Source organism: Poecilia reticulata, chromosome 11, assembly GCF_904066995.2.
Source record: "Poecilia reticulata chromosome 11, P_reticulata-male-v2, whole genome shotgun sequence".
NCBI lineage: Eukaryota > Metazoa > Chordata > Actinopteri > Cyprinodontiformes > Poeciliidae > Poecilia > Poecilia reticulata.
In genome coordinates this window covers 6,536,847-6,561,971 of record NC_088840.1, presented here as the reverse complement: position 1 = coordinate 6,561,971, position 25,125 = coordinate 6,536,847, and the positions used below count along the sequence as shown (strand labels likewise).

The following is a 25,125-nucleotide window of genomic DNA, read 5'->3' as shown; positions in this document are numbered from 1 at the left end:
TTCTGCCGTAATTGGGAAGATTTTGTTTTTTTTTCCAATATTGGCAGAATACATACAAAGATTTGCGCACATTTGTACTAGAAATGCACCTTGATTTCTGAAGAGTGGCTAGGAGAAAATAGCCTTTGTTTTATGTCACAAGTAGACCTTATGGAAACAAAGTCGTGGATTACTGATTACCAGACAATCTGATCACTTTTAAAGATGAAGCAGAAATTCAAGGTTTGAATTCAGAGATTAACTTTATGTATTTTGGAGAATTATTCCGGGTTATTTCTTTGCAAGATGAATAAATGCACTAGAGTTAAAAGTTAGATAAAAAAAATTTCTCAATGACAGATTCATGCAGTTTCAATGTCAATACCCAATTATTCTTGTAGGGTCATGGAAGACAAGTGTCTATTTCCAGCATTTATTAGTCAATGCTATGGTATGGTTCTTGGGGGTACTATGACCAAAAAAAAATATATATATATATATAAAATCTGGGTAGCTCTTGAATTGTTACAAAATAAAGCTGTATTTCCTTCAGCCCACTGGATGCCATGAGACCTAAATTCTGAACATCATGGCGTGGAGTGCATCCCAGTTTTCCATGTCTGGCATATAACCATTAATTTTAGCTTTTAAACTATTGATCCTGTGTCCAGTCAGAGGGATAATCAGTAGCCTAGCATCATGACCTGATTGTTCTGAAGATCCTGCAGCTTCCACTTCTCTTCCTAACATGGCGCCTCCTCACCCTGACTCTCATACTGATAGGAGGAACCACAGAGCTCTGTTAGGTTAAAGCTAATCTTCTGAAGTTGGGATATTTTTCCTCCAACAGGTTCCAGAGGAATCACCTCAAACCAGATGTTGGACTGGATTTTATTTCAATGTCATTTGTGAATGTTAGATCCTCATTATCAACAGTGGAGCTATAAAGGTTGAAAAAGGTTATCATTTTGGAGAAAGTCTCATCAACATCAATATTTCCACTAAATAAGACGCAAAAAAAAAGTTTGGTAAAGGAAAAACCTCTCAGACTCTGAGCAGGACATCTTTTAGGGGTACCCTGCCGTACCCCCTTACTTTCACCCCTGAGCGCGACACTCAGAAAGAAGCACGGCAAATGTCACGGTCGGTCAGTGATTGAGCTAGGGGGCAGGTTGTCCCGTTAGACTGTCAGTTCCCGAAACCACAACACACACACAAAAAAAACCTCATCAAAGTATTTCGATCTCCCTCGACTGAGCACAGAGTAAAAAACAAACAAATGTCCTCATTTCTAAAGAGGGTTAAAGATGAATTAAGGATTCCGGTATTTTACAAATACTTGATTATCATACTGAAAAATGAAAAACACAAAACTGCCATTTTTATTGTTTTTTTTTTTTAACAACAATCAACTGCCAACAAGACAGACACTTTAATACTTTGTTGTTCTTTTAGCACACACCATTCATCATTTTCTTTGGTGTTCCAATCCAGTGTAGTTTCGAATACGATCGTTGCAATTCACATAATTCACACTGTTCCTGAATTATACATTCAGTCCAAAAACGTCTCCCCCATCACTTGTGCAAACAAGACTTTTTGTCCCCCCCAACAACTAAAATGGACTGGTATGGTAAGACAGCTGCTCTGTTCGCACAGAAGGAACAGCAAATCTCCATCAGGCTGGGCAAAGCGGCTCATAAAAGCACAGAGGACTGGTGCTTCCAGCCCTTTTCTCCACCAACGGGGGTTTTTAAGCTCTGCCCCCACCCACCACAAAAGTGGGACAATGCAGGGGAGGCCAGGCAGAGGACACAGCAACCTGAAGTGGGTCATTAAAATGCATGAAAGTGTAGCTCGGGACTCCAAATAAGAAACAAAACCACCAGATCAGTCGGGTTTCAATAAGATGTCACTTTTATTGCACATTCCTGTTTGGTCTTGCAACGACCTTTCACCTTTTGAACTTTTTAAGACCTCGGTTTCTGACCAAACGCTTTCAAGGTAGGAGTGGGACACAAAAAAAAAAAAAGTCGCTCGCAAGTAAGCGGATCACGGGTCAGATTCTCTGGAGAAGTTACTGATCCTAGATCTGTTGCTAACGGTTGCCTGCGTCCAGGCTGTGTTGACTGCATTATACTCGAGCCAAATCAGTGTGTCGATTAGGACCAACGGGGAAGAGGCAGTGGTGACGTTATGGAGGGGAACAGGAAGGAGCGAGTGAATGTGTTGCACTCCCATAATCTTTTTTTCACCCCCCGACGAAAACACGCCTTCCCCCTATCGCACAAATACATAAGCTATCTTTTTTTTTCTTTTCTTTTTTTTTCTTTTTTTTTGTTTCTTCTCATTTTCAGGTAACACTTCCTGCAACATGCTTCAAATAATCATTTTGGCAAACCACAAATAAATTAAAACACAAACTTTCATGTAACACAATGTGACTTTTTTTTCAGGACATTTAGAAAGAAATAGAAAGTCCATACAGTACAGGACTCAAAAGAAGAACAAACAAAAAATATTAATATAAATAAAAAAAAGAAAAAAGAAGCATTTGCATTTTTGTTTTCTCTGTGTTTTTCTTACTTTTTCTTGAAAAACGATATACAGTAGCTAGCTACCAATCACGTAACACATGCAGATATATTACAAATAGTCAGTTCACCCAGTTAGTTTCTGCAAACTACCAGTCTAAACTATGTCACAAAAAAGGTTTCTCTTGGAACCAGCAAACACTCAGCTTTTGAGATATTTTGTTGTAACAATTATTCAGATTACAGTTTTGTCTGTATTGACGAGCCAAACTCGTAAAAAACTAAACAAAACACTAGCACGCTTTCGAACATGATCACATACCAGATGGTGTATCACTGTTTCTGTCTCCGTTGACGTTTTTTTTTTTTGCTCACGGATGTTTGCTATCGCCCTACCAGCATGCATAGGTGGGCCCCATGTGGGGAAAAGAAGGGCAGACCAGATGGGTCCCATATGGGTTTGTCTGCGGGTTCCACGGTGGCCCCACATGGGTTTGCCCATATAGGGCCACAGCCCACATGGCCCCTACATGGTGGTGGGCCCACATGGGTTTGTCCATTTAAGACCCATGTAGGGCCCATGTAGGTTGTGGCCCTACATGGGCAAACCCATGTGGGGCCACCGTAGAACCCGCAGACAAACCCATATGGGGTTTATATATCCCCATACGTCAGCCATAACCCTAACCCTACCTTACCTAACCTTACCCTCCTTTCCCCCACATGGGGCCCACCTAGGCATGCTGGCAGGGCGCCGCGAACCACGATTCGGCCCGTCCGAACTTATCATTTAGCTACATCAGACCGCGAACAGGCCGCTCCCTCGCTTCGAAAGCGAAATAGGAGAGAAAAGCGACGATATGTCAGTGCCAAGCGCGAGGCTTGACGTTCTCCGTCCTCCTGCTCCCGCTGGTCTTTTCTAATGACGGTCTGCGGAAATGTCAGACCAATTAGCGGCCTTTCCTCTGACATTTACCTGGAACGTAGCAAAACAAACCGGACCATACGGAGGGGCGGACGCTCTGCCCAGAAGGCCCATGACTGATACTGTGACTGTACGCTTGATTTCCGACGCCTAGAAACTCCTTTCAAAAGAAGGAGAACTCAACAGGTAGAGCAAATAATACCCGTCGCTCAGCCGCTTTGCAAAGCCACCTGACATTTTCCCAAGAGCAGCCGGCATTGATCAAAGAGCGCTCAGTTCCCCTTCGCTCCCTCAGTTCTTCTTCTTCTTTCCTTCCCCGCCCTACTTTTCTCCCCACCGCATCAATCAGGAGCTCTGATGCATTCGTTCACTTAAAGCACCACTCCACTCCCGGCAGCTCCCGCTTCGAGGCGTCGGCGTCACCGTCAACGTTACGGTGAGGTCAAACACCTGTGTGGAGCTAAAAGTTTTTTCCTTTCTTTGTTTTTTTTCTCCTAACATTTTCTTCTTTACATGAAGGGTCGACAGACCTCGTTTACGGTTAAAACTCCACTCATGTTTAACGTAATGACAGACAGTGGGACAAGACGGCTAGTGGTTTAGCTAAAGAAATTAGCGCTCCCTTCAAGTCGTAGCGTCGCTCGCAGTTAGCCACGTGTTTCACCATTTAAAGGGTTGTCTCTTCGTAAACACACACACACACACTGAGGCCCGGCCTTCAGCTGTACCATCTGGTATCTAAATCATGGGAATTATATCCTCCTTCCACTCCTACAGACAAGCTAACATGAACGCAGAGAGAGAAAGAAAGAAGGTGACTGACTGTCATTCTGTTTATCATACAGGGTCTCTGCATAAAGCAACGTGTGACTTTTTTTAAAATCCATCTACGCAACACATCTCTAAGTTTAGCCACAAGAGAAGGAAAGAGAAAGAGAAACAAAGCAAGTTAAAGAAGAAAGAGTAAGAGCACAGCTCCATGTAAATTACAATCGTTATGTTGCATTGAACCGTGAGCAACGGCACAGTCGAAAGCAAGAGGGAAAAAAAAAAACGAATGAGGGAACAAGTGGGTATAAATGCCAGTGCGCTGCCCATCTATTAAACATTAACAGCTTAATTTGTATGTAAATGACCCGAGAGCTACACGAATGGTTGGTTGTAGCCAGTTCAGTGCTAAAGAGAGGACTGGTGAGAAAGATGAGTCTCCTTTATTCAGTAGTCTTTCACATGGGTGGAAAAAAAAGATCGCATATCCGATTTGTCCGGCTGCACGTAGATAGGTGTGTGCTGGGCGGAAAAAAGAGAAAAGAACACATAAAAAAAGAAAACATAAATCCGATGGAAGTGACGCACATTCCCAGCTGATTTCTTTTAAAGTGAAACATTCATACACGAACATGCTCCTTGCTCTTCTGCCTCTTTCTGAGCTAGCAGAAAGATTCCCTGGACAAGACGGTGAAGAACAAAACAAAACGCTTCTGTAGTAGTGTGGTGACAATAATAATGAAAAGAAGTTACCAAAAAAAAAAACCGTTGAGTGAAATAGCCAAAAGTGAAGATGAGTCATTTTTGAGTTAGCATGGTGTGTTGTTTTGCGCGTTGAGGCTAGCTTGTTTTTTTTTTTTTTCTTCTCTCCGGCTAGCACGGGCAGGTGGAGGGATGGCGACCGGACACTCAGCCGTCGGAAATGGGCGGGGACACCCAGCCGTACTTCTCGTGGGTCTTCACCAGGGACTTGAATGTGGCCTCGGCCTCTTTACGACTAAAAGCTTTCTTGGACTTTCCTGATTTCCTGCAAATACGGCCCTGCAAGAGACAGAAAGAGGGGAAGAGGTGGTTTGGAAAGTGTGACGTAGGATATTAGTATCACAGTGTTAAATCAGACCCTCCACTATTGCTAATCAATAAGAAATTCTCAATTAATAATCATCTGAAAAAAGGAGACCTACACAAGGATTTTGCATGATTTAAAGCTAAGACTTGCACACATGTGATTTACGTTTTAATCCGATTCGTTCATTTAAAAAAAAAAAATGAACCAGGACAGGTTTTCTCCTGAGACCTGCTGCTGCTCCAAGGCTGCAGAATCCATGCCGTTTTAGATCTAAAGCTGCTGCTGGGAGGTCTTAACGCCGTGCTTAATAATTATTGTCATTATTGATTACCAGGCCAAACATTTTAATTTAAAATAGATTAGCCGTTTACCTTAGCATGTCGGAAACCGTTAAAATAATCATGATTTATCAGGGAGGTTTTCATTCATTCTGCAGTGGTTCATTTACACAAAAACGAGGCAACAAGTTAATTGCACACAGAAAACTCGATCACTCAAGTTTTAAAGAAAAAAAGCTAATTTCATCAGAATTTGCTCCCACGTGAAATATAAAACTATAAAATCTATTGTTTCATCCTTGAAATAATTATAAAGAGGCAAATTATACACCAATATCAGAACCAATTAATAAACATTGATTAAATTGGTATTTCTTATTTTCATCAATGATGGAGAAATTGGGTCAAATTTCACACTTTACCTCTATTCTAAAGAAATGATATTGATACAAAATGATCAATACGAAACATCCCATAACAGACGTTCAGCTACGAAAAGATCAAAATGGCTAAACTACAAAAATGGCGACATGAAGAAATGACCCGTATCCTTTTCATTCCATCTAAAAATAGATTTCAGATATCAGTGCTTTTTTCCAATCACTACTAATTAACACCACTTTATGGAAACAGACAATTTAAATAGAAGCAGAAACTCAGCTTTAAACAGATGAAAAGAAATGATTTGTTCAAACTTCAAAGAGCAGCTCACGTCAAAACATTGGCATTTGATATCTTGTACGCCGTCAGTCGATAAGAAATATGGCTCCTTTGTTTAGCAGTGTTGTCATGTTCCCTCCTCCTGGCAACACAAGCCAGATTTACAAAGCTAAAAAAAAGAGAGAAAAAAACAGCCCACACAACGCACATTGATGAAGTTAATGGCGAATGCGCTGCCGCAGGGGGAGAGATGCTGACAGAACAGGCGGCCTGAACGCAGGGCTGACCGGCGCCGGATCAATGTTTAAAAGGCAGAGAACGAGCTTTTAAGACGTCAGCTTCAATCAGAAGCCAAAACCAGAAGCAGCAGCTGCAATAAATGATGGAAAAGCTGTACACGTGTGCACAAAGTAAGTCTTCCCCCGCTCAGTGCAAAAAGCGTCGCATCGTCTGGCTGATGCATTTTCACCTACCGAACTGTAAGCCCCGGACTAAGAATATACGTGGGGGAAACATAAATTCAGCAGAATGATGAGAGCTGCTGCTTCTGCTGTTATCGGCGGCGTTAAAGTCTTCCCTGAAGAAGCCTGCGTAGGCGGGCCAACAGAAAAGGAGACAACTGTCTCCGTGCTGCTAGGAGACATCTATGGCCATGACAACAACGCTCTGATTCATACCAGCAGCCACAGTTTTGCATGTATTAAAAATCACCTCTGCGCTTTTGAGTTTCTTTAAGCTCAGCAGCATTTATAAAAAATACAATACAAATAATACTGCGTTACAGTAAGTCTTTCTTCTATAGGATTTGTTTGTAGGAGTACAGGAACGCTGCATCATTTCTCCTCGCCAGGCATGTTTTTTTTCTTGGCAGAGGAAAGTGGCATTGAGTCTTTGCGCCGAAACCGATACTAATGAAATTTCCTCAGAGGTTAGGTCCTCTGCATGCTGCAGTGCGGTGCGGCGCGGCGCAGAGCAGCAGCAACCTCGTATCATCACACATCACCGCGCACTCCTGCTCTGCCCGCCACGTTCAGGAGCCAGGGAAGGAGGCGTCACTCTAAAGCCGCACAGAAAGGTCATAAACTACTATTGAAGTGTTTTATTTTTCTGTTAGTTGTTAAAGAAACACGTCTCTTGTGCTCAATTGTATAGAAAGACAGATTTGGTTTGAATATTTGTCTTTAAAGTGTGTAAATCTGAACATCTATGAAGCAGAGCTAAAACTGTCAACAGATAGAGAGAGCATGTTCAGATCCTTTGTGCAGGATTCTGATGACCCATTTTTTTTATTCGCAGTAGGGAAAACAGTTCCAATGACGTATTCTGCTTTTCTAGTGATTTTGTGTTCGAAATTAAGCTGTGATTCCACAATAAATTAAAAAAAGTGTTCCAGGTGTCAAAGATCACCTGAGAATATGTTTATGTCTAATCAAAACTGGTAACTTTGCCACACAATCTTAAGCCTGAACCCTTACCCTTGACCTTCAATACAAACTACATTCATGAGTTGCTAAAGTGCATCTTTATGTTCTTTGAAATGGTAGGAAAAACATTAGATGAGGTGAAACTGTTAATTGGCTCTCTAAATACCTTCCAAGTGTTTAGAAAAGCTCTGCTTCTAGAAAAAACAGAATAGTAAGCAGGTCAGTAAGGAAGGGCAGTAGTAGCACCTTTTATTTTGAAATATGAGCCGTATTTACGCATAAACCTTTTATTTCACACCTTTTACGAAACATTGTTTAAAGTGAACTTTAAATTATGGTAGTTGCTGTTGTGAACTCAAAGGATCTCATTTAGAAAGGTTTTCCTTCACACACACATCGTGCATTTCTGAACTAAGTTGGGCCCATTTACACTGGGGTTGGGTATTAGATCTAGTGAAACTTATTTGAGCAAAATTTAGCTAAATCTGACAATTGTAATTTGCCTGAAAAATCCAATATTTACTCCACATGCTCTGGGCTGGGTGGTGTTTTAGTGGAAAAAAATGCACCACCCACTGAACATTTAGGAGCATATTGCTTCATGCAAATGTTCATAAAACTGACTATTATTTTGAAGAGATTCCACACAAATACCCTAAAAACAGTCATAGATATTGTATTTAGCATCTTCCCTAAATGCTACAAAATGAATGTTAAAGTAGTACATTCTATGCCCTTAAAAGTTTACACATTTTAAAATTTAAACAAGCCGTTTCTCTCGCAGCTGCAACTGTTCACATTTTCAGGCCAATTTCCAAAACGTAAATTTGTGTCAAATTACCTCATAAGCAATAGTCCTGGAAATCTGACGCATAGTTTGTGGATGCATGGAAATTAAGTAAACGAAGAACCGGTAAAGCGAGAATGATGAGATTGTGGAGAGAACGTATCTAATATCCATGTTCTCTATGCTTCCTATGGCCTTGTATAACTTTACAAAGCAGTTGAATAAAGTTGGAGATAATTTTAAAAAATTAAATATGTTTTCAATGCTTTTTTCAAAGAACTGCCATTCTTTTAACAATCTTGTATGTTCTTTTTGTGTCTTTGTTTTACTAACAGTATGGTATAATTTACAGTCTAGTTAGCTAGCTAACCACCATTTCATAGATTGATAGATAATTGGAGAGTGAAAATCTGTTAATTAAAATTTGATTTTAGGACTTTATTACCATGCTGCAGTGAGACACTTCATGGAATATTCTATTGCCATCTGATGGAATATCAGTGTGCCCTAATATGTCCCTGCTTGGCTATTTTGGGCCAAAAGCTACGCAGCGGATAAAAGGGGATGAGGTGCTAACAGAATGATCTGGAGATTAGGGCTGCAGTTTCCATTCTTGTAGCAACAGTGGCCTCGTTTCACCGCAGGGCTTAGAGACGCTCACATACATCCCCGCCAACCCATCTCAGCAGCGCCAAGCGTGGCCTACTAATTCTCCAGTTAGATAGTCCATCAGGGCGATTCAATTCATTTTAATGTGGAGTTTTGAATCATTAATTGAAGCCAGGTGAATGCACAGATCGGTGAGTAGTGTCACTGTGGACAGTAAGATGATGCTGAAGCCTATTAGCACCGCAATGACAAACAGTAGGAGTTTTTTTTTTTTTTTTTTACGTCATTTGTTTTGGAAAAATAAATGCATGACTCACTGAGTGATTCATTCAGACAGATATTATATTGCAGTGGTGCTTGGGGACTTGCTTTGTGGTCCTCCTTTTCATAAAGCCACATTAAATGACATCGTCGTTTTTTCTCAAATGGCCCATCTGATCATGTAAAACCTAAACAACATGGGGCTACCTTTGTTTAAAACCTGCTTAGCCTCAAGTTGAGGCTGAAAAATGTTGATTTAAATGTTCAATGCAAACAAATAAGCCTCAAAATGACAGCCTGCTGCCTCCTGTTGTCATTTTCCTGATGTCTTACTATTGAAGAATTAGAACACCAGTTAACCTGATAAAGGATTCGAGTCGATAGGCTTTGATTTATCCAATTTACAAAAAAGCCAAGCATCTGTTTCTGCATCCTAAACAAAATCCACCATAATTAGCCAGAGTTTGAAAGAGATGGTAGGTGGAATACAAGGTGTGTGTGTGTGTTTTCCCGTGCCAGTGTGTGTTGTGATTCAGCGAACGCCGCAGGCGGACGCTGTGCCATGCCAGTGTTTATCCTGCTCAGCTAAGCGCTCGCTCATTGAAAGGGACACACTCTAGTGTAGAGTGGCTGTTGGGTAATCATGTGAATGGAGATCAGTCAATGGGCTGGGCAGAGCAGGGAAGGCCCCAGTGCATGTTGGGAGGTAGCTCTTGAGGTCGGGTTGCATAATGCGGACATGTGCTCCTGGGGTCGGGATACACAGCTAGGGGGATCGATTCCATCACGAGTTCAGTAGCCCCATGGTACTGTCAGATGCTCATTCAGTGGTAAACAGCTGTTTTCTTTGAAATAAAATTTATTGCATGAAAAGCGAATCAAAAACACAACATCTAAAGAGTGTAATTTTTTTCAACTTCTATTTCCACATCATCAATTGGATATTGTTCTTGTGAAAACAGTAAGACACAAGGTGTCTTACAAATTTTAAAAACAAGATAAACCCTTTTCATATTGACCCTGCCACTCAGAATAATTGTTTAAAACAACACTCTGAAACCCTGAACGTCCGTGGACGTCTTTCAAAGCAAGGTTGGTCAAAACTGGACTTTTTAAGTCATGTTAAAAGTCACACTTGGTTGTCAGGTCTGATCGAAGCATCTGCCACCTCCAAACCGCATTTAAACGTGGACGTCATATTCACATTTCGCTTTTCAGTCAACTTTAAATGTTATTTAGATGGAAGGCAATGTCATCTTTTCTGCAACATGTCAACACAATGTTGTTTGGAGAGTAAAGGTCCTCTAGGAAAACCAGAGTTTTATTGAAAGACACCATCTGTAGCTTCCTGATAAGGCACTCTTATTTACCTCTTCCCAATCCAGTTTAGTCAAGAGAGTAGCAGTAAAACTGGCAGAATATGCCCTAAATTTAGCCTGATCAGACACTGTAGTCACGCTATCACCTCTTGAGGATTATTGCCACCACTATCCATTTATCCAGAAGTTACATTTTTAGTATTTTGAAGTGTGTTTAGTGCAATATGATTGAAAAAGAAAACCAACTACATTCAACCCATTGTCTACACCCCTGGTCCTTGAAGGGCTTCAGGGTGTGGGAGCTTGATGCAATTCAACATTGCCTCAACTATGTTAAACTCTAAAAATCAAGACTGAATTTGCAAAATTTTGTCTCCATGACAAAATGTAACTCTTAAATCATTGCCATAAAAATCTTGAGGCTGTTTTAGACAGTGGGATCTGATCTTCAGCTAAACTATACTTACTGTGTGAAATCTGACAAAGATATACTAAGTGATTTTACAGTTACGCAATTTTGTCATCAAACTATTGCATACCAGCCTTAGGCTTCAATAGTTTGTAAAGATGTGTAGCTTTAAGGAAACAGCTATTCAGCATCACCTTTCTATGAATTTGATACTGCAGCACATGCATTTTGATCACTGACTAAGCCAAGCTACCACAAATGTTTGTATTTTACCAAAATAAACTATGGGATGTCATATTCACCACATATAAGTGTCACTGCTACATAATTTACACAACTGTCACTTCTTAAGGTGTTATACTTTATCTCATGCCAAACCATGCAAATGCTCAGTCTGTACCAATGAAGATTTATGAACTGAGCTCATTCTGAACTGTTTGACCAATAATTATTTGGGTACTTGAGGTCACTCGCTCTGTTTAAGGAGCATTGAGCTTCCATCATACAAAGATAGCATACCCTGTCTGGATGCAGAACGAGGAATGTTACCCTCTTACTACCAATACAAACACACTATCCAAAATGGCAGCACATTCAAATTGACACGTACTTAAATATGCCAACATATGCGGCAGTCAAAGAAAAAAAAAAAATTCAGTGACGGCTGAATTAATTTAATTTCCATTGAAATCATTCATCCAAGCACCAAGCCGTCTTTACGCCTGTCTGACATTTCTCGAGTCAGCGGTTTGGAGTTTAATATGTGCTACTTAAAAACTCTATTAGGATCTGTCTGCAGTAAAGAGTGACAAGAGAGTGGAGCCGGTTGCACCGTATCAAATTAACTATTGCGCAACTCCATACACAGGTGTATCGTTAAACACTTGTGCACTCACAACAACGCAGCAGCACAGATCGGATTACCAAATTGGATTGTGTTATGAAGACACCTCGGCTGTGTTTGTGCTCCCCAGACTGGAGGTGTCTACTTTCTGCACACCATTGGGGAGGTGGTTGTTTACCCAGACACAGGGCACATAATTGGGTTCCGAACCGGAAGTTAGATACCCGTCTGTCCACAGACATCAACGTGTGGAAACGTGCGTACGTCTGCTTGCAAAGGGACTGTGTTGACTCTCGACTCGGCGCTGTGTCAACGCATGTATCCTCTCACACTAAAAATAGGCAGGAACTTTCTAAATGGGCAGCATCACTATTGTCACATGGAGCCTGTGGCCAAGGGCAGATAAATATATCCTGTGTGTCCAGGTATATATAGAGCTCCGTGTGCTCGGTCGGACATGATGCATGGGAGGCGAAAGCTTCGCCTGGGTAATCAGGACGCAGCACATCCCAAGTGCTGATGTAGACACATCAACAAAGAGACAAAGCAATGCGCGCGCGCGCACACACACACACACACACACACAGGAATAATTAATCAATATTGTTTCCATTAGCAAAGCAGAGAAGAAGGAAGATGCTGTACCATAATTAGTGAACGCTGCAGAGTTGCTTGCTCATCTCCTCAAGCAGCAAGTCAAGATCAACGCACACAAACACTCGGTCTCTCTGAAGTGGGCACAGCTTCTGCATGACCTCTCTTGAACACACGTGCTTTATGACCACAGATGACTCTGGAATAATGCTGCGTTATGTCACCAAAGCTCTGTGGGATGGTGGTGGGGGCGGAGGATGGGAGAGTCTCCATGGCACTTTCTGTAAGATCCAACACCAAAGCACTCGGAGCAAAGCAAGGGAGAACATTTTTAAAAAAGAGCGGTCTCTCGGCATGAAATTATGTGAACGCGTTGCAAAAAACATGTCCGTTTTGAAACGTCGTAGCTTTTGAGCGCGTAAGTCCTTGCTGCCGTTTTCACCGGAACTGCGGAGCTGCTGCTGGGCGCCGCTGCCAGCGCTCAGGGGATATGAAAAACAGATTTGGCAAGATTACATAATCCAGTCAGCCTAAATCACCGAGGACAACCGTAGGCTACATAGCTGCTGTCTTTACGCCTCCACCTCTCTCTCCGTCCATCGTTACGTGTTGAATAAATCGCTTTATTTTAGCCAAATGCTAAGTGCGAATGCTCAAGAGAAACGCGGTGGAAAACCGCAGGCGGATGTTTCTGTGTCATGGCGGCGGGTCTTTGTAGTCAAACCCTGCTGATTTATGGAGGTGATGAGAGGAGAGCCATCATGGATGCACTGCATGAAATGGCTGCCATAAAGTCACATAAATTTAAAATGTGCTACAGTTTTGGCTTTTGCTTGGAGGAGAAACAAGACCCGAGTAGTGTGTAGCAACCTAGAGTTAATAAACTGAGCTATGAAAGGTACACAAAGTGTCTTACAAGCAAACCTGTTTGATTTATTTTAAAGTGTAATGGTGAAATCATACCCATGTGATGCTATTCTGAGGTTTTAAGACAAATTTGTCTCAGAGGAAAGTTGTCAGAAATTAGGCTGACTCCTCATTTTAAGCTGGTTGCCTATTTTTGAGTTATAGATTGGTAAATAAATATCTAGGTGAATAAATCATTCAGTTTAGTTCCCACATCTGCACTGATGTGGGAACCCCTGAACATTCAGAAAACCCTGAATGTGGAAAACAGCTGGGCTAATAATATTTATTGACTTATGTAAAAATGTTTGTGCTTTTTTATTATTCTTGAAAACCCGCTATGCCACAATATCGTACCCACCTGTTCTGCCCCAGCCCAAAATATATTCTCTTCTAAAAAATCTTTTATAAAAACTTTGGTGCTATAAAATGATGATTTGTTGAGGTCAAAAATGGACGAAATGGCTAAATAAACATTTGCTAACGTACCATATGAGCTGGTCAGTTCACCCTTTTGCCAGTTTATACCTCAATTTTTTGGGTTCATAATAGAGGCGTCTGGTGTGGGAGGAATTATACTGAAAGTTCACCAATTCACAACCATCAACAAGACGTTCGTGACCACTTTGGCAGCTGGAAAACAAACTGATTTTATCCAATATTTTCCATAATCTACTACGAGAAGATATGATTTTATGAATCCAGTGAATATTATCTACCATCAGTGGGTCACGTAGAGTTAATTAGGTTTGAACAATGGCCCTAATCTAAGAAATTTCAGAACAGTCAACAGACCTATTTAAATGGAAATCTGAACCACAAATGTATGTCATATAAACTCTTCACAAAAGCTAAATTAAATAATCAGTGACAAATAAAGTGATATGCACATACAGAGTTAGGAAATGTTGGGTAAACAGTACAATCTGGGAAGAAAATGGCAACTAGTAGGTGCAAAATTGGTGATGGGGCAAACTGACCCAGAGTCATGTTCTGAGTACACTTGAAAATGTGAACTGAGTATTTTAGTTTCCTCTTAACATTTTATCTACCATTATTTAACCTACTATAACTCATAAAATGCAGTATTTTGCTGTTCCATCCCAAGTTTATTGGGTGGTCCACATGTGACAACAACTTGCAGAAGATTTTGGATGTCCACCTGTGCAAAGGATTCTATTCAGGGGTGCCTCAAGGTAGCCAGTTGAGGCCCCTGATAATCTGAGTGGCACACCAGAGTGAAAAACTACAACAGAACTTTATGTGATCATGTAGTGTCATCACATGCTAAAGGTCAGGTAGGAAGTTTGTCAGTTACTACCCACCATGCTGATTTTTCATTTTGAAAGCTTTTGCATTGAGGTCATTTCAGAACCACTGTCAATGGAAACTGTTTTTAATAATTGTAATTTATTAAATCATGTGCTCTCTAAACTTAAATGTATGTCAATACGCCATATTATACTGTCTAGCTGGAGGGTTTGCGTTGGCCATTGACCCCCACCTTGCCCTGCCTTGGTGGCCCCGCTTGGCTATATTGTGTCTGAAAATAGCTTGATGCCTAATATGTGAAAGAATTCCAACCTGAACTCACCAAACTTAAATGCTCCAACTCCAATAAACCAACATCTCTAAAATCAAACCAAGAAAATCTGCTGATATTACATTTTGGGTTTTGTTGTACCTCCACAAGATTGTTAATGGCCTTCTTGTGGCCAATCCTTAAAAACTCTAACTAAAGTTGGCTTTTTATTAATTGGCGATACCAAAAAGAAACGACCAGATGGGGGGCCAGGGGGGCAATATAACAGTAAATAAAGGGGCAGTCTCTGAATGATACACAAAACAGACATTAAAACTAATAAAGTTATCAAAATACGTACTCGCCCACTTTAAAAATCCTTAAAACATAATTCACTCCTATCTGGTTGACTATCTGATTGACAAATAAATCCCCAGGGTTTGCTCTTGCTCTCTCTAGTCTTAAAAAATACATTCAAAGTATAACTTTCGCCTGAATTCCTGACCGAACTGCCCCCATCCTGCCCGAGAGATCATTAATGTGTCGGATGGGCCGCCGAAGCGCTCCGACCACCGACCCCCGCTCACCTGTCCTTTTACAAGGCTGGCAGCGAACTGCCTCATCACCGCCTCCACCGTGTAGGCGCTGGACCACCCGCGGGGGGTCAGCAGCTCCATGCAGATGGCCCCGCCGTCCAGCACGTAGCCGTTCTCCAGGCGCGGCGTGAGGACCCGCATGAACGGCGGCGAGAAGGGGAAGTTGTCGGGGAAGGTGACGTTGAGCAGGATGAACTCGGTGCTGGTCTCCTTCATGTCCTGCCACAGCGCCGAGTCCTTGTCCACCTGGTGCAGCTTGACGTTCCAGTCGAACAGGTTGTCCTCCACCAGCTCCACCGTGATGAAGTTGTCCCCTAACCTCCGGATCTCCTGCAGCTCCTTCATCAGCCGCCGCGTCCGCACCTGGGTGCAGTGCTGCCGGTGGGGCGCCAGCGGCGGCACGGAGGAGGCGCTGGAGGCTTTGCTCCCGCCGCCGCCGCCGCCACCTCCTCCTCCGCCGCCACCTCCGCCTCCACCCACCGTCTGCTGCTTCTCCTTCGCATCCTTGCCCTGCTTGTCCTTGCCTTGCTGGTCCAGCTTCCTCGCCTTGATCTCCGGGGTGCTCAGCAGGTTGGTCTCGTTGGCGGTCTGACAGTGTTTGTTGGCGTTGTTCTTCTGGTTCCCCTTGGTCCCCTTCAGCGAGCCCTGGTGGTGCTTCGGGTCCTCCGTGTCTCGGTCGTGCAGACGGATCAGACCGATCTTCCGCAGTAGGGTGGCCATCGTTTGGATAGACTTCTACCTCTCCGCTGATCCGCCCCCAGTTCCAGGGGCGAGACTCGCTCCTTTTTGAGTCAGGCACAACCTTTATGGATCAGAAACCTCTTGGGGTTTTTTTTCCCCCTTCCCCTCTCTCTTTTCTTCCGCAGTCCACCACCCCCCTCTCTCTCTCTCTCTCTCCGTTAGCTGCAGCCTCTGGATGAGCGCACAACCGGAGAGCCTGGGCCGTTTGCGTCTCAGCGCATCGTCTCGACGCGGTTCATCTGTAGGCAGAAAAAAAAAAACACCATCAAGACAATTAAATCCACCAGTAACACCAAGCAGAACATCCGATCTAACCCGCCTTCCTCCTTCACGTAAACCGATCGGACATTATGACTGCAGTTGTGTCACGATAGGACGATGCGTTCCGCAGAAGTAATTAGGTGATAATCCATTTCTACAGGACGGTGTACGCTTCATCATCAGCGCGTACAAAAGGAAAAAAAAAAAAAAAAAATCAAAGGAAGATGATGTCATGGTTACAGGAAGGCAAAGGAACATAATTAACGAATGTCTACTAAAAAAAAATGCCAATAGATAGTTTAAATCGATCATGGTTAAAAAATAATAATAATAAAAAAAATCAACGCCTGTACCTTTGACAAATCCACATCAGGCCTATCATCTAATCAGTTCAATTGCCTATAATCAAGTTGTCCGCTCTTCTTTTCTGTGTCGCTCAGCCTCGAACACAACCAGCACTTTAAAAGCAGCAGTCCGGCAGATGGAGAGGGAGTCTGAGGTTACCGAGGTCCGCTGAAATCCGGAGAATGCGTGGAGTCCCCCGCGCGTCCCGAACTACAGCCCGGACAGCAATCCCGCGGTCCTGCGTGAGTGTGTCGGTCTGTCGGTCTCTCTCTCTCTCGCTCTGTGTGTGTGTTTGTGTGTATATATGATGAAGGGAGGAAATTGAGGGCTCCACCATCCAGTGGACCTGCCGTCGGCGAGAGCTGCAGTGATGAAGGAGAGGAGGAGGTAGAACGAGAGAGAGGAGGAGGAGGAGGAAGTTCGATGTGTGTGTGCAGCTGCAGCAGCTCCTGCTTTAATGCAGCCGTGGATGAAACACACACACACACACACACACACACACACACACACACACACACACACACACACACACACACACACACAGTAAATCCTTCTCTTCTCCTTAGCAGCGTCTGTGCTCACCGGTGGGAGTACTGCTTTTCAAAATAAAAGCCTTTGGGTTCCTTTAGAGCCTGGAAAAGGCTGGAAGTTAATTTAAGGGTTTCCAGGCAGGGTTGTCCCCAAGTATTTTGGGGGCAGTGAGCACATTTTAATTCCCCTCCCCCATACTAAATGTCAACTGCAGATGACATTTTGGTTTTACTAGTTACTATCGATTAGAATCTTGCAGGAGTAGCAATCAAGCAAAGATGCTCAATTAATTAGACAAAAGCTTAGTTTACAGTAAACAAGTTAGCAGGTTTAATGTTTTTTGTTTTTAAAATTTGGAACAGATGTGTAGAATGTGGAAAATGTGTGAACTAACGCTACAAAATAAAATGATGTTCTTGGGAGCCCCATGGTGGTGTTGGAGGCGGGGAACGCGCTAAGCAGCCGCTTACATCGCACATGTCTTAGGTTGGCTCTGTTTGCGAGTCTGGATGAGTGTGGGAAAAGAAAATAGAGAAGTATATTTCCACACTTTCTAAAATTGGCTAACTATAAATTTGCATTTTATTATACAATCACATTCATTACATTTTAATATTTGTTCAAATGAGGTTCGTTTATCAGACTAAAAGTACCTTTTTTGATTGCTTTGGTGTAATTTTCAAATTTTAAATGACATGGTTTCATTACCTGTAAGTAGAAAATGACTGTAATCAGCAGGAGTAAAGGCTTTCAAACATCCATATAAGTGTTTGAGGTGAAATAAATGGGATTTCAGTAATATTCTGATTTATTGAATGGGTTTCTAATTTGTCACTGGACTAAAAGCACTCATGGAATTTGGACATTTAAGGCTCCCAAATATCTAAATCTAGCAGCACGATCTTTCCTTAGTTTGATTTCAAAGGACAGCTGGCGTCCTGTCCAGCTCGGCTTATCTGTGGTGTTTCTTTGAAACCGTGTTTTTGGCAGGAAGGGAACTATCAAAGCAAAACCAAGCAAAGTCAACTTCACAAACTTTCACTTTGAGTCTTTTGGTTTTGTTCCCAGCTCAGTGGGTCCCAGTGCATTGCAGAATAGAAAATAGCGACGCAGTAAGGGGTTCAGCGTTATTCTGGAGCTTAGCAAAGAGCAGGAAGGAGTCTGAAGACAGTTTCACCAAACAATTTGAATAAAAGCAAAATAGCACTTCCTATTTAGTTTTTGAACCAGCTCAAACTGAACTCACTGTTTATGTCAAATAGATCGAAGTTTACTTCTGTCTTTTGGTTTTACTTTATGGGTTATATGCAGTAAAAATGTCTGTAATCAATATCCATCCATCCATCCATCCATCCATCCATCCATCCATCCATCCATCCATCCATCCATCCATCCATCCATCCATCCATCCATCCATCCATCCATCCATCCATCCATCCATCCATCCATCCACACCCTTGTCCCTTAGTGGGGTTGGGAGGGGTGCTGGTGCCTCTCCAGCTAACATTTCGGGTGAGAGGCGGGGTTCACCCTGGACAGGTCACCAGTCTGTCGCAGGGCAACACAGAGACACACAAGACAAACAACCATGCACACACACTCACAGCTAGGGAGGATTTAGAGAGGTCAATTAACCTGACAGTCATGTTTTTGGGAGGAAGCCAGAGTACCTGGAGAGAACCCATGCATGTACAGGGAGAACATGCAAACTCCATGCAGAAAGACTGTGGGCTGGGAATCAAACCCAGAACCTTCTTGCTGCAAGGCAACAGCTCTACCAACTGTGCCACAATCAATATTTAGTTTCTTATTTCATATTAGAAATTTGAAATGGAAATATAAAATGTAGAGTGAAATTAGAAAATCAAATTTTATAATAGAGAAAACGTTTGGCTTTTTTTTTTTTTTGGACTTATGTATCTTTTATTAGAAACCTTTTGTTCATGGCAGGGTCTGGCTGACCCCTAATCACTTGATGACTGTAAATACTTTATGTACATGGCCCCCAAACTTATCAGCATTGTTTAAAGTGGCCAAAAATTTACTGGAAATTTCTGTAGAAAATAATCAACTTGACAATTTAGCTGACAGTGCAATATTGTTGTTGTTTTTTTGTTGTTTTTTGTGTGTCTCTTCTATTCAAGCATGAAGTGTATTCAAAATCCATCAAAAATAAATAAAGTCCAAATATTTGATTGGAAATTCCTTAAGGGAAATGTGAATCATGTCTTCTAACAATAATCATAATTGTCTATGATTATTAAATTTACAAAGGATTTTTCATTAAATGAAAAAAGGACAATCCTGAGTGTCCTCTTCATGAGACTCTTATACAATATGAGTGTCTTCAGTCAGAGGCTTCTTCATATGCCCTGTAATACTGACTGCTAGATCCTTCCAGCTCACAGTCATGAGGAACACTTTAATAACCTATGACTTAAAACGATATTTAATTTCCCTCTGGAATCAATCATATTAATTATTAATTTAATTAGTAATATTAAATGTGATTAATAAAATGTTTTTAATTTAGCGCTGTAATATTAACTGGGGTGCTATTTTTAAAGTATAATAATTTCAAAAGTGTTAAATCTAAACTGCACCCGTCTCATTAACAAAGAGCAGCACTTCTCTCAAGCGGCGCGACATTTTGCGACACAATACGACAACCCTTTACCACTTGTTTCCGAGGTAACACGATTGCGTAGACAGCCGGCTCTCACCAGCGATTGGCTAGCTGCAGACCGTAAAGCCCAGCGGCGTTCTGCTTGTCCTAGCTTAGGTGGCTAAACAGTAAACACCGATAATTTAGTGGCGGCGTTTCTGACACGTCGCTGTTAGAGCCGGTTTATTTGTTAAAGCATCAAAATGGCTGAAAAGTTCGACAATCTCGAGGAGCACCTGGAGAAATTCATCGAGAACATTCGGCAACTGGGAATCATCGTCAGCGACTTCCAGCCGAGCAGCCAGGCGGTTCTGAACCAGAAACTGTGAGTTAGCTTCGTACTAGCTTCATTTAAAGACAGTCTTAAGGTAGAAAGCTTGTTGAGCCGCTCCATTCACCTCTCCCTACAGGAACTTCATGATATCTGGGCTACAAGACATCGATAAGTGTCAAAAGCAGCTTCATGACATCAACGTCCCTCTGGAGGTGTTCGAGTGAGTCATGCAGATAGATGTGTTGCACATTGTTACAATTCAGCTTCCTTTTATACAAATAAGAGAAAAAACCCTCTCTTACTGCGACGCAGTTAGAACCTGTGGTGCTGTGTAAAACCACGCCGAACTCCATAACAAAATTAGCCAATTTAAGATCATCATCACTTTCTGGTGTTTCTTTAGATCCAAATGAATCATAAATTTACTATTCACCTCTGTTACGTCCACCAGGCTAGTTTGATGGGATAACATTAAAGGAAGACCACACAAGGATTTAATGACTTAATGAAAATAAAACTTATTAGAGAAATAAACCTGAAAAAAGGAATGCCTGAAATGAGAAGCCAAAATAGATTAAAGCAGAACCTATAGTTGACCAGAAATAAGCTAATGCAAAACAAACCTAACAAAGCTCAACCATAAGATACCTCATAAGATATGGTTGTATCTTATGAGGAGGACCCCATTTGGTCCTCCTCAGAGGAGGGAGAGGGAAAAAGCCTCCTGACTGCTGCATGCATAGTAGCTTTAAAGCTGCAGAGCACCAATCAGGGTAACACATATAACCTGCAGAGACCTGTCTTCAGAACCCTACATGGAAAAAAAGGGCAGAGACCCACTGAAGCCGTAACTCCTCTCATACCAGAAAAAAAGCATTTGGCCTGCGGATGTACACAAAACATTTACTAAAATCATTAAGTTTGTGCTTTATCTGTGCCAGGTCTTATCATGATTTCATGTTAAACCCTGTGTTTCCAAAGGTACATCGACCAAGGCCGAAACCCACAGCTGTACACCAAGGAATGTCTGGAGAGAGCCTTGGCAAGGAACGAGCAGGTCAAAGGGAAGATAGACACCATGACGGTAAGAGATTATAGCGAGGACACCGACGTTACCGTGGAAAAAAAACCTGCAAAGGTCTGGGATTTGACGTCAATGTTTCCAGAACTGGATAAATATTGCGAAAAATAGGGCAAGGAAAGTATTTGTATTGAATTTAATCTCTAAAAGTCACGTCATCCACCTGTCTATACATCTGTTCATCCTACAGAGATGTAATTTTTTCGAGTCAGACTATTAAAATAATGGTTAGAAATTGACTAAACAAGCGCAAAAATGTGTAAAATGTCCCGTAAAAAAAGTTCAGATATTTATTTATTTCTGTGCATTCTGGGTATTTTTAGATGGCTAAAATAAGAACTAGAGTGAATTTTACAAACAAGAATTGGGCACAAAAGTAAAAAAAATAAAATAAAATAAAAAGTTGCAACATATAGTTGGATTTTTTTAAAAAAACTCTTCTTTGCCGTAGGATTAGATCATACATTCAAACCTGATCTTATATTTACTGATATCTTGTTAACTGTCTCATACCTTCAACTTAGCTGTTTTGTAGCCATTCGTCAATGGCTACAAAACAGCTAAGTTGAAGGTATGAGACAAAATAGAGTCTTTACTTTACTTTTCTTGGCAAAAATGTAGAGTTCTTGGAAGCTGGTTAGCTTAAAAATATATTTGCTGGTGCCAATTCCTCACCACAACTTCTCCTAACATTATTCTTGTCATTGTAGCCAATGAAAGCAGGCTGCTGGCATTGCCTTCCCAAAGTAATTATTTATCCGATTCTGGCTCCAAATGGTCACAAAAACGATGCAATCTTCAAGACAAAGCTTGTTTTATACTTTCTGTTTGGCACATTCCACTTTGTAAGTATTTTGTAATTTCTCCTGACGGTGGATCTCGCATGCTTTATGCTTTCTGCTCAAATTAAATGGCAGAAAGAGGAGAGGAGGGTTGAAGAAACTGTCAATCAAAAATACAAGGATAGAAAAAGTTGGAGGTGAAATGACCGTCACCCATGGCGACGGCAACAGAAAAAGAGCAAATCAAAATTACATTAATTTCTTTTGTTTTAACTCAAAACTCTGGTATTTCACAAAATCTATAAAATCCTAGAACAAATCTGATATTCCTGATTATGTTGAGAGAATATCAACTTTTCACCAGAACCGTCACTGTCTTCATTCTAAAATCACCAAGATTTTTAGATCACTATTACTTCATCTTCTATTGTTTTTTTGTTGTTGTTTTTTTTCACTGTAGAAATTCAAGAGCCTCTTGATTTCCGAGCTCAGCAAAGTTTTTCCCGAGGAAATGGCCAAATATAAGGATATACGTGGAGAAGATGGGCCTTCCTAGTGTCTGCAGCTCACGACCCTCTCCCCGACCTTCACCCTGTGACCCGTCCTGTATGGAAGGTCTGAATGAAGATCCAGAACGCTTCTCATTTCTGCAACACATCGTGCGGCTGCTGACGGTGATGAAGGTCGTAGGTCAGAGCAGAACCCCGGCCCCGTCAGCCATTACCTTCTTGTAGATTGAAACTTATTTAAAACCATTGTTTTTGGAGAAACGTCACTTTAACGCCTTGGATGTGTTGTGAGAGTGTGAACTCATTTTCTTCATTCAGCTTTAAGTTTTACAGAGAGAAACGTTCCACAGCTCATTTCTAAGTATGAGGGAAGAGACTCCCATCGGGTTCACAGACTGTATATTTATACCTGTATTTTTTATAACGCTTCTTTATCATTGTGCAAACTCATGAGATTTTGTATCAAGCTCAGGATACTAAAGGCCATGGTGATTGAATGGAGATGTTTTTTGACAATAACTTTGTGCCTCAGCGTACAATCTTTGTCACGTGTTTATATTGTAATGTTTAATAAATCCATTTTTTGTATGCTGAAACGGTAGCATTTGTAAAGTATGAGGAAATAAATTCTTTGAAGATAAATTGAATCTTTACTTCGACAGACACATGTTCATTAACTTTACTATATATTCTGTAGCTTTGTAATGAGCTTTAAATGATGTGAACCTTGTCTTTAATCAAAAATAAAAAAACGTAGATAACGTAACTATTAAAATTTTATAGGCAATAGAAATAGCATTTGTGTTTGCATAAAAATGTAAGTACATATTTTTACTGAAAATAATCATACTTTGAGAATATTGGCCCATGCCTACATGAAAGTAACTTTTTTTTTACATTTCCAATTAATTTTTTCAAGAATATATAATTTTAAAAGACAGGATTTATAGCTGTGCAGATCATTTGAGAAATATCCTTGATGTTATTTAAAAGTTTTAAAAAAAGAAGCACTGTACCCTCCACAGATCTGCCTTTGACGTCGTTGGGATTGTTCGGCTCAGGTTGCACCTTGTGTGAAACTATATCCGGCCTGTAAAAGTCTGCAGCACTGAAACAGAGAGACGGACGCACAGAGATAGACGAGGCTGCGTCATCCTGTTGGTAACGGCGCAGTGTGCTTCCACCTTAAGGGATTAACCACAGCGTCGGCTTCACCTGACCCCTGAGGCCTGATACTCTTTGAGACAGGAGGAGGAGGAAAATGAGCCCTGTTATTGCCTGGTGACGTACAAAGCCCTTTTTCACATTCCAACCTCAAACCTCTTTGTATTTTATTGGGATTTAGTGTGAAAGACCAACAAAAAGTTGTTCTGGAGGAGAAAGTGTTGATGTTTCTCAAAATTTTTTCAAAACAAAAACACATTTATATATATATGAATAATGTATCCTTTACTTGGAGACTAGAGATGAGTAGTGTAGACGACTGCCTTTGTAGGTCACCTCATAATCTGTCTAAACTGATGGGATGAGCAATGAGAGGATTAATGAAAGAAGCAGCTAAGAAGCCTATGTTCACTCTGGGTGAGCTGCGAAGATTCACCGCTTAGGTGCGAGGATCTATGAACGAAGAGTTGCTATCCACTCACTACACAAGGAAAAGTGGTTGAAAGAAATCCATAAGACGCATGCAGTTCACCAAAAGCCTTGAAAGAAAGTTTGATTGGCGTTTCTGTCACTACATTATGACAGACCGTTACAGCATCCTCATCACTGCAGATGCAGCACCAAACCCCCTATCCATCTCCTGCACTACTTTTCCCTCATTCGTGAACAAGACTCTGAGATACTTAAACTCCTCCACTTGAGGAAGGACTTCTTCCTCAACCCGGAGAAGGCACTCTACCCTTTTCCTTTTCATGATCTCAGATTTGGACGCACCAGTTCTTGTCCTGGTTGCTTCAAACTTTGCTGCAAACCGCTCCAGGGAAAGCTGTAGATCTCAACCTGATGAAGCCAAACGGCTGAAACATGATCCTCAGATCACTGAAATGGATTTCCTCAACACTTTTGCTGCACCTAGAAGTTCTGTCCATAAAAGTTAATAGAATCGGTGACAAAGGGTAACCTTAACATCTAGCTGTCACTGAAAACAAGCATTACTGCCAGCAATGTGGACCAAGCTTTGACACAGATCATACAGGGATCTGGTACCTCTTAGTCCCAGAGTACCACCCGTGGGATTCCTCTAGGGACCCGGTCGAACACCTTCTACAAGTTTACAAATCACATGTAGACTGGTAGCTGGTCCAGTGTTCCATGACCAGGACGAAAACCAGGATAGAAACCATGTATCATTTTAATTCTGCTTCATGGTAATCCGCTATCTGTTGGTCTAACTCGAGAAGTAAACTTCCTATGATCACCTCACGTACTCGCTCTTCTGCGGTGGTGT

The 25,125-nt window shown here is 41.5% G+C and overlaps 2 protein-coding genes across 3 annotated transcripts; one reads left to right on the top strand and one right to left on the bottom strand.

The window, feature by feature from the left end:
- Window positions 1-1,873: 1,873 nt before the first annotated feature.
- On the bottom strand, window positions 1,874-17,128 carry ube2ql1 (ubiquitin conjugating enzyme E2 QL1). Of its 2 annotated transcripts, none has more exons than XM_008421430.3 (3): window positions 16,991-17,128; window positions 15,476-16,464; window positions 1,874-5,247 (listed from the first exon to the last, which is right to left on the bottom strand). In XM_008421430.3, exons 2-3 carry the CDS (start codon window positions 16,202-16,204, stop codon window positions 5,116-5,118), a joined length of 861 nt encoding a protein of 286 aa, XP_008419652.1. In that variant the 5' UTR covers window positions 16,205-16,464; window positions 16,991-17,128; the 3' UTR covers window positions 1,874-5,115. The 2 variants fall into 2 exon arrangements, with proteins under 2 accessions (XP_008419652.1, XP_008419651.1); XM_008421429.3 differs by lacking the exon at window positions 16,991-17,128 and adding an exon at window positions 16,840-16,977.
- A 258-nt stretch (window positions 17,129-17,386) lies between these two features.
- Window positions 17,387-23,315, top strand: med10 (mediator complex subunit 10). The gene is made up of 4 exons (XM_008421427.3): window positions 17,387-20,352; window positions 20,438-20,521; window positions 21,283-21,385; window positions 22,625-23,315. The coding sequence occupies exons 1-4, from the start codon at window positions 20,231-20,233 to the stop codon at window positions 22,718-22,720; spliced, it is 405 nt and encodes a 134-aa protein (XP_008419649.1). The 5' UTR covers window positions 17,387-20,230; the 3' UTR covers window positions 22,721-23,315.
- Window positions 23,316-25,125: the final 1,810 nt, after the last annotated feature.

Bases quoted from the DNA above. Each gene is read 5' to 3' on its own strand.
- ube2ql1 (XM_008421430.3), bottom strand. From the start codon at position 16,204: ATGGCCACCCTACTGCGGAAGATCGGTCTGATCCGTCTGCACGACCGA. The intron at 5,248-15,475 runs GTGAGCGGGGGT...TGTCTCTTGCAG, and splicing joins CCAGCCTTGTAAAAGGACAG to GGCCGTATTTGCAGGAAATC.
- med10 (XM_008421427.3), top strand. From the start codon at position 20,231: ATGGCTGAAAAGTTCGACAATCTCGAGGAGCACCTGGAGAAATTCATC. The intron at 20,522-21,282 runs GTGAGTCATGCA...GTGTTTCCAAAG, and splicing joins GTCCCTCTGGAGGTGTTCGA to GTACATCGACCAAGGCCGAA. The intron at 21,386-22,624 runs GTAAGAGATTAT...TTTTCACTGTAG, and splicing joins GGAAGATAGACACCATGACG to AAATTCAAGAGCCTCTTGAT.